Below are 9553 nucleotides of genomic sequence, written 5' to 3'. Positions count from 1 at the left end.
CCGCTTAGGTGGACCAGAACCAGTGAGGGCATTTGAAAATTTAGTCACAAAATCTTTACATTGTGGCATGGCGAAAGAAGCCGCAGCTGTGGCCTGTCTGAAAAAACATTCGTTTGGGCAGACTGGACCGGTGACTCATCAAGTCCTAGACGAGCAATTGCCATTCGAAGTACAGCCAAAGTATCATCGGAAGAGGACTGGGCCTGTCCAGATGACTGAACTGACCCTCCACTAGACCCCTCTGCTGCTGGATAACCAGTGAAAACATCCTGAGGAGATGGTTGTGCAACAACATCTACAGCATCTCCGTGATCATGAAAAAAAGTATCTGAAGCACTCGTAGAAAGCACATCCATATCAGAATGATGTGAGAAACAAGGGGAATCGAGAGATTCTTCCCCAGTTCCCTGATTCTGAACATTCTCATCCTCCTGTCATCTTCACAGGTGTAGCAGATGTGAAAGGCTGAAGCAAGTGAAGCAGGCGTTTCAGCTCTGCCATCTCTGAAGAAAGCACAGAAACCGTCTTAGAAAGTGAATTTTCCTCAACATGCGAATGTTAATCACTTTAATTACATCACTTTAATCACATGTTAATCACATGTGGCCCTCTTCTTAGATGGGAGGGGAGCGCCGGCTGCTGCGGACGCCTTGCGCTTCCGAGTTCGCAAAGGGGCTACATCCAACTGCCCGAGTTTCACCGTTGAATTAGCGTCTAACTCAGCAAGACGGAGCCGTCGTTCCGACATAGGTAAAAGGCTGCAGTGCAGACACGGGTCCGTGAGAGCCTCTCTCAGATGTTGGACACCCAAACGCGACAGGCAGATGTCATGACCGTTGTCCGGGAGAATATTATTAGGGCACAGCTTACAAGTCAGTGGGAAACCAGTGGCAATCGAGCTGTGAGCCATAGTTACTCGCTAATAACACCCTCGGGTAGCACCGTAAGGTTTAAGTTAAGTGGGATGATGGTAACAACAAAGACAGGCAGGGAAAAAAATATATATAAATATATATATATACACTATTCCCTATTTCCGACAGGTAATGCCAACAAGTATCTCACGGAAAAAAGGAAAATATATCGAAAATGGCCGACGGATTGAACCGAACATAAATTAGAGGAAAAACACTCAGAATAGCTAACAGTTGATTAAGTCAACGGGAGACGTTAACTTATTGTTGCGGAAAACACCAGCCACCGGATAGCACCGAGAGGCATAGAGTGTAACCGGCGAAGCAATATAGACTCAAGTAGAAAATCAAAAACTCACTGCTAAATATACTCCAAATCTGTTGGAGTGGCGTAGATGCGTGCTGACACCGCTTGTGAGGACGATATATCGCTGCTCTAGTAAGCTGCACTTGACAGCGCGAATATATCACTCAACCTATCTCAACCAGGCGAAAGAGGCAGAGTGCTGAGCTACGGTGGCTTTTAACCCCCCAGGGCTCAGCATACGTCACTACCAACAAAGTCACGTATATTCTCTCAACCTATCTAGCTGGCTCTGCGATAATCCATAGTGTTTACACTGCCTCTGGCGGTCAGTAGGAATGAAACCGAACTTTACACATCTGCGCATACACAGAAATCCTCCTGAGGAACGGCGCAAGTTCTCTTTAGCTCTTTTAAAAGCATAAATCTAATCAGATTTAATATATCATAAACGTCCCATTTTGCAAAAGTCACGTTACATGATTTTACTGATTTGCACGTGAAATTGGGCTTGTATGGAGGAAAGAAAGTGCACCGCTGGAAATGAGGCAGAATGGGGCGCAATAATCGCTTTATCTTTATTATTGTACTTTCATAATAGTTGGAGGCTGAAATTGTAAATTGAAACTGTATTTCGATTAGTTTCACAGCCCTTATCTAAGGCAGTGAAGTTCACATAGTTCTTGGGGCCACTGTATCTAGAGCACTGGCACAGAAACTTTATTCATAGAGCAGGCCAGCACTAGGAGTGTCGTCTAGTGTGAAACAGTGTGGTGTTTGAATGTTACAGCAATTTATTAAATAAATGAGGGGGGTAAATGGCATGAGAATTTTAATTTTTTGGGTGAACTTGCGTGTTTTTTTTTTGGGTGTTGTGATGCATAAATCAAGGACCCTGTAATGAGAGATAGCTAGAGTTATGTGTTACCCTATTAATCTGCAAACCAGCACTACTTACCAGGTCAAACATGTGCCAAGATGCATTGCAGATGGTGTTTGCCTTAACATTGCTTCCTTGAAAACGCTGAGGCAATTAAAGTGTGACCACATGGGACAGTAGGTGTTCATAATGAATCAATTCAGCAGTTTCTTGTGCTTGTGTAAGTGAATAAACTCCTGAGTTCAGTCTGCGCAGCTTCTGTTTTGGCGTGGTCATGACTTCTGACTTGATCCTGGCAGCTGCGAGAACACTCCTCTCATCTTGTGCATGTTACCTCAATATGAAGAGGCATGATCATGGATTGACATGTTTGATTGGGAGTGTTTCTGTTTATTTCTGATTGTTTGTGTGTGTAGGGTGGCTACTTTGGACAGATCAGGAACACTAAGAAGTCGTCTCAGCGTCTGAAGGATGCTCTTCTGGACCACGAGCTGGCGTTACCACTGTGTCTCCTGATGGCCCAGCAGAGGAACGGGGTGGTCTTCTCTGAGGGGGGAGAGAAGCACCTTAAACTCGTGGGGAAGCTTTACGATCAGGTATAATCAACTAACGAGCGGCTCTTGAAACCAAGATGACTCAGATCCATGCAGTCCTAAACTCTGTCACTGCAGTTTCTAAAAAGAGTATAACTGCTAATTAAACATGACAAGCAGCAGAGCTGATAATACATTTCTTCAAAACTGTTTACTTCAAGTTTGTTTACTTTTCAGTCTTGTTAAGATGATGCCATGATATAGATAGACAGTCAGACTGTAGGGTTCCTGGAGGGGATGTTCAGGAGGAAACGGCATATACAATTGCACATTTTAATGAGGTAAAGGCTGCCAATTAGGAAAGATTCGCCTTTTAGATGAGAAAATGTGTTAATGGTGTTAATGACTGAAACATCATGGAATAGAAGTTCTTCAACATAGCATAACCCTTCATCAGTGTCTTTCTCACATCAGTGCCATTTGACAGCCTGTCTAAGTCACAAACTGTTAACCCTTAAGTTCATGAATGTTTCTGCTATCATTATTGCATATTCAGGTTTTTAGTGACCCGGATCTATATATCTTAACACGGATAGATCTCTTAACTGCTGCAACTCTCCTGATATTTTAATAACAATTACAAAAGAATAAAATAAAGCATATTTTGTTGGAAGGGTTCAATTTGAGGCAGTGATTTCACCCTCCCTGTCATCGTCAAGAGTGCACTTCCTCAGTACATTCAGCATCTGGCTCATATTCACGATCTCGACCATATTCTCAAAACGAGCGTTTTCAACCTCTTCAAAATCAGTATTTTGATTTGAATTGGCCATCAAGAGCACTGGGAGAAATTCTGGTGATTTAGTGACCATTTTGGCCGGCTGCCTCACTCATTTTCATTAATTTATTTACTTATTATTACTTTATATTATTGCCTGCCTGGTGCGCCAAAGTGATTTCTCAATTCAGCAATTCAATATTAAATTGATCAATCATGAAGTTTGTTTTGACTTGCAATGCTATGATTTGTCTTGGGCAGGCCTACAGAAACTGTTTTGGGCATGGCGACTCGCACATATATTATGTTACTTTGCAATTCTGAGAGAAATGTAAAATTTGTGAGAGAGAAAAAGCTGTGATTAGCTTTATTTATTTATTTTATTTTTATTTTTTTATTCTGTGGCAGAGACAGGCTTCCATACTTTTGCATCATTATTGACATCAAACTTGGAGCAACATGTCCACGTTTGACATATTTGGTAATCCGTTTGGAAAGCTGTGGCTAAAAGGAAAAAAAAAAAAATCAATGAATATAAATTTACGTTTTTGTATTTTCTGTGCAAAAAGTTATAATATGGCTTCCGAAAACAGACAATATACCACGCAAGTCTTATGGACTACTTTTGGTCACACTATAGTTTAGGGACCAATTCTCACTATTAACTAACTATTAACTTTTAACAAATTTTGCCTCAAACTCTTAATTTGCTGCTTAGTTTAGTTTATTTTTATAGCACAATAAAACAACAGTCGCTGACCATTGTGCTGTACAAAAATTGTAAAACCAATATTTAAAAAAATCAATAAAATAGCATACAAAGACATAGTACATACAGAGAAACGAGCTCAGGACGACTTGCATATTATAAGCCTTCTCTAAATGAACGGCTTTAAGTTTTGCTTTAAACAGAGATTCTGTAGAGATTATCCTAATCATAAAGATAGGCCAATTTTGGGCCGCCTTATGGCAAAAACCTGGTCTCCCTTTCTTTTTAATTGTCATCTGGGAACCTTCAACAGTTTCTGATTTGATGACCTGAAACATCTAGCAGACATGTTAAGTCACAAGTTCAGATAAATAAGAGGGAGCCAGCCCTTTTAAGACCTTAAAAACAAAAAGTAAAATCCTAAACTCTTATTCTAAAACACACTGGCAACCGATGCAGAGAAAGTAAGACGGGGGCAATGTGCTCATATTTGCGTGTGCTTATTCATAGTTAGTAAGGTAGTTGTTAAGTTTAGGGTTAAGGGATCTAAAATATGGTCATGCAGAATAATTCATTATTTTTGTGCTAAGTACTAATAAACAGCTAATATGCTAGTAATATAAGCAACTAGTTAATAGTGAGAATTGTTCCCAAAACTGAATTTTCACACTACTTTATCTGATGAGCATGATCTCACTGCAGGGAAAAGAGCAGCGTGAACACTCTGCAAAATCTCTCTTTTTGAGTTTTTGGGTGAAACTGACTTTTTAAACAAGTTAATTGAAAACTGCTGTTTCCCAAAGCAAACCAAACTGAATGATTGAGTTTTAGAAACGTTTCATGGTTGTCAGTGTCGCAGTTGGGAGTGAAAGTGGCCCGTATCAGCCATGGGGAGGACTCATGTAGAGAGTTGTACAGAACTTCTGTGATTTTCATCCGCCCACATACACTGGCAGTTTGCTTTTCATGTTCAGCAGCTGCACAGCTCAATTACTCACTGGGTAATCCAATTGACTGTTTCCTCTCTCCCCCCGTGTTCTCTAGACGTCGCAATTCACAGCAGATGGTGCTAAAAACTAACACCATCAGCTCCATTCTGTGTGGGACTGCGAAATGATGCCGCCGGTCGATCCTTTTTGCTTTTTATTTTTTCATCTATTTTCTCTCAATGTCTCAAATTAGAGCCTTTAGCAAATAATTCCCTCTCGCGATGCCAAATTGTCTAAATAATTGCTCATGGTGTGAATGAGAAACACGCTTTTTCCTGACATCAGTGGGGAAGCTTTTAATTATTAATTTTGGCTCTTTTTTTTTTTAAGTCACTTTGCAGGAAGTTGTGCGCTGCTCATTACAATCAGCAGAAATGTGTGGGGCTCCTGTGCCCGGCTATCACCGCCTCTGATGCACCACAGAGATTGATTGACTCATCTCACAGACTAAATATGCATTCAGCATGATTGCATGATTTATGCATAAGCACCCTGAAAAATATTAGAACAACTTAATAATTTGTATAAATTTGCCTTATTTTGCATGTTTAATACATCTTTTGGTATTCTTGCCACTTAATATATCCTAGTGTTTTGTATGTTGTAAAGTGATTTGAACAAACTCCAGACCCCGAAACTTAACTTGTCCTGCATTGTTTGTGCTATGGACATAAATGGTTCCTCAAGTCACGTGGCTTGCTGAAGAGAAGTGATCAGGCTTCTCACCTAGCAGACGACTCTGGCCATATTCTGGAGATCAGAATATCATAGAGTCTTGTAGGGTTGGGAATCGAAAATCGATTCCAATTCCAGAATCGGATACTTGTTGTCAAATTAAAATTTCGATTCCTATGCGTTTTTTTTTGTTTTTTTTTTCATCTGTGAGGACCGGACCTAGCGATCTGCCAGGACATTGCTCGCTAATCTAAGCGCTCCAAAGCTTGGTTACATTTGCGATCAGAAGCCAAAAAAGCTAAGTATAATATCTGTGATCGCTAAACATGTTGCAAGAGAGGTGTCACCACCAACATGACAAAGCACTTTAGTTGAATAGATCGTTAAAGATCGCGAACGTGATTCAAACGACAACTTGATTCTATTCCTAAATTACAGTGATTCGTCTGTTTCATTCCTCAACCTTTGACGTGTGCGATCACAACGCTGTGATCACGTGGTTCGTCCATGCAGAGTACGATCACATCAGTGTGTTTTGAACATTTAAATTTGCGTTCGCTATCGATTACATTGTTACGCCAGTAGGTGGTGAAAAGGGGCTGTTAAAATGTATTTATCTTTGAATATACAAGAGATTCGTTTAAGAACACTGATTCTCATCCAGTAATGAAACAAGTACATCTTGAGTGAGTCATTTAATCGTTCATTCATAAATTACATGTGATTTATCCAGAATCATGCAGTTCTGTTTTGCACACAAATGGCTCTTAAAGAGTCCAGTTTTTATGTAGCCTGTTGATTTTAGTTCATGGAATTGAGCTGCTACTAAATGGTTTGCAAAAAAGAGACACAGGATAAATGTTTGATATCATTATTTAATCAAACTGGGAATCGAAAAGAATCGGAATCGATAAGCGGAATTGGAATTGATAAAATTCAAACGATACCCAACCCTAGAGTCTTGTGGGTAGCTGTTTTGACCCCAAAGCAACATCCTAATGCTGTGATTTACATGGCCAGGGACCTCTGATGTATTCTTCAGACTATGGGTCTTGGCTCTCATTGGGCAATAGTTTGTGTCCTACGTTGATATACTGTTATGATCAGTTGTTTTTGTAGAGAACTGTCCAAAATCTTCTGCTTTCCTGCGGTCTGAGTTGATGTTAAAAGCAGTAGGCGTATGTACTCTAGCTAGATAATGCAAATACAATTTAAGTGAAGATGATTTCTTTTGGATGAATGTGTGTCACTACATTTCCCCACTACATAAACAAACTTCTAGAAATGCTGGGAAAGCTAATTTCCTTTCTCCTCCTAACTATGACTCAAAGCAACTCATGCATTTCATTAATTTTGTCTCAAAATGAGAGGTGGAAAAGTTGTGAGTGTGACATGTGACAGCGAGTCCCTCAGGCGGTGTTTTGGCAGTCTGAGCGGTAACACTTTATTTTGATAGTCCACTTTAGACATTCTACTAACAGTAAGTAACTTTGTAACTACATGTCAACTAGCAGTTATTAGAGTATTAGTAGACTGTCTGCTTAATATCCTCTAACACTTTATTTTGATGGGTCCACAACATACTGACTATGAGAAAGTTTGCAAGTATTCTACTAACCCTAAACCTAACCTAACAGTCTACTCTGAGAGTTAGTAGACATGTAGTTGCAAATTAATAAGAATTAGTTGACATGTAGTTGCAAATGTACTTACAGTTAGTAGAATGTCTAAAGTGGACTATCAAAATAAAGTGTAACCGTCTGAGCTGATTCGAGTCTTGAAAAGAAGCCAAACCAATCTCATCTTCCTTTGACACTCTGGACACAGTATTCTTTGCACAGGTTTAGAGAGGTGTCATCTCTTTCTGTCTGTTGCATCTGTTTATGAGAATACACTGCTAGTTTGAGTTGTTATCCTTGCGTGCCTAGATTTTGGACTTTAGACAAAGTTTACAGCATGCTCTGATCACCCATTTAGGGAGATTTCAAGGATAATTGTTTCAGAACCGGGCTCATTTTTTTCTAAAATAATTGGTCAGAGATTGTCTTAATGAGGTGCTTTTGGTCTGATTAAGAACTAACTCCGTAACGGTCCAGTTCTGGTCTGGTTAGGAAACAATCCGACCAAACGAGCCGGCTAACCAAGCTGTATCATAATTCATAATGGGAAATGTGTTGTGTAAAAAGCAGCAGTGGCTGAGCACATTAGTATCAGTTGAAAACCAAAGAGTGCCTTGAAATGCCATTAATCTTCTCCGAAATGCGGTCCTGCCTTGCAGGGAAGCTAATGCACAAAGCTAACTTGTTAATTCATCTTGATGGATGGCGCTGTGAGCGTAATCATGGAACATAAACCGGTGCTCTCTGATCAATGAGAGGACAGTTTACTTATATGTGACTTGCATAAATACATTTTGCAACTGTTTCTAAAAAACACAAATGATCTGCAGTTCTGAAAATGTACTTAGACAGGAAGAGGCTGACGGCATGTAAAAAAGTGAAACTTCGTTAAGGACTGGGTGTAAATATTGACTTAATGAATCTTGATATTGATTCTTAATCGATATTAGTTTATTTCCTGCACTACTTTTCAGTGTCAGCGCACTCCTGCTGCTGGCTCTACAGCCTCGCCGAAGCATCCTCACTGAATGCATGTAATAACGTATAGCACAACCACAATGTAGTCTGATTTACGAACAAGTGAATCTCATGAACCACTTCTCTTTAGTGAATCAGAAACACAGCTGAAGCACATGAACAAATGACTCTTTTGAACATGACTCTCTTTTCAGTGAATCATTTCAGTGAAACTCATTGTCTGAATTGAATCAAATTGAATAAAAAATTACTAGGGATGCACGATATTGGATTTTTGCCGATATCCGATATGCCGATATTTTTCAACTCATTTGGGCTGATGCTGATACCGATATATTTCCTTTTGTTTGGAAACAACACAAAGTCTCTCCTGTGCAGAAATTTTAAGCAAATTGTTTTTAATTTTGGTAAGTTTTTAACAAGAACTTATTTGTTAGAATTAAATAAACAACAATGAAGTTCTTTTATAATGACAGTACATTGAAGATTTGAAAATAACTATAAATAAACTATATTCAATCGCTGCATTTTTTTTTTTTTTTTCAGAAAGATGTAGCGTAATCTCAGCATTTTATTTTAAGATTTAACATTTGTAAATGGTCTAAAGCAAGAGTTGTAAAAATTCTGAAAATCTTTTAGAGCTCATAATGTGTTTTAAAAAATAACGTATTACACATTAATGAATAAATCAGTATATATAAAATTAATTTAAAGGGGTCATAGGATGCTACATGCACTTTTACAAGTTGTTTGAACTGAAATGTGTGTTGGCAGTGTGTGTACACAACCACCCTGTAATGATAAAAATCCACCCAGTGTTTTTTTTTTTTAATCTGGTTAAATGTTTTCCCCTTTCTCAAATCGAGCCGATCTCAGATGCTTGTCTGTGTGATGTCACAGCAGTTGTCATTTACTTCTGACATCTGAGCTGCTGAACTCACAATGGCTTACATTTGTTTCTAAAGGGAATGCTCCCCCGATCTGCCTAAATGCGTCTTATGTTCGCGCGAATCATTCATGATCCAGCCTCATCTACAGAAGAAGTGAGTATAATGTTTTGTAATGAATCTTTGCAAATCGCCTTTCCTAATAATGTGCTAATTAGCAAGTTTCACGATGAATGCGGCTAAAGTAAACAGTCTCTCTGAGAGCAGCTCGGAAGAGAGGGGCGGGG

The 9553-nt window shown here is 39.3% G+C and overlaps 1 protein-coding gene across 7 annotated transcripts in view; it reads left to right on the top strand.

The window, feature by feature from the left end:
• Window positions 1–9553, top strand: part of LOC107741598 (THO complex subunit 2-like) — a 106103-nt gene that overhangs the window by 61649 nt on the left and 34901 nt on the right. For all 7 annotated transcript variants that reach the window (XR_001640216.1, XM_016554359.1, XM_016554357.1 and 4 more), the window contains exon 21: window positions 2515–2694. Coding sequence is in view for 6 of the 7 variants with exons in the window: in XM_016554359.1 (XP_016409845.1) it covers window positions 2515–2694 (180 nt within the window). In the remaining variant the exon portion in view is untranslated. The remainder of the gene's footprint in view (window positions 1–2514; window positions 2695–9553) is intronic.

The sequence above is a fragment of the Sinocyclocheilus rhinocerous genome, unplaced genomic scaffold (assembly GCF_001515625.1).
Source record: "Sinocyclocheilus rhinocerous isolate Xijiao unplaced genomic scaffold, SAMN03320098_v1.1 scaffold195, whole genome shotgun sequence".
Lineage (NCBI taxonomy): Eukaryota > Metazoa > Chordata > Actinopteri > Cypriniformes > Cyprinidae > Sinocyclocheilus > Sinocyclocheilus rhinocerous.
Note: the sequence above shows the minus strand (reverse complement) of the source record. Positions and strands in the feature narration are given on the sequence as shown.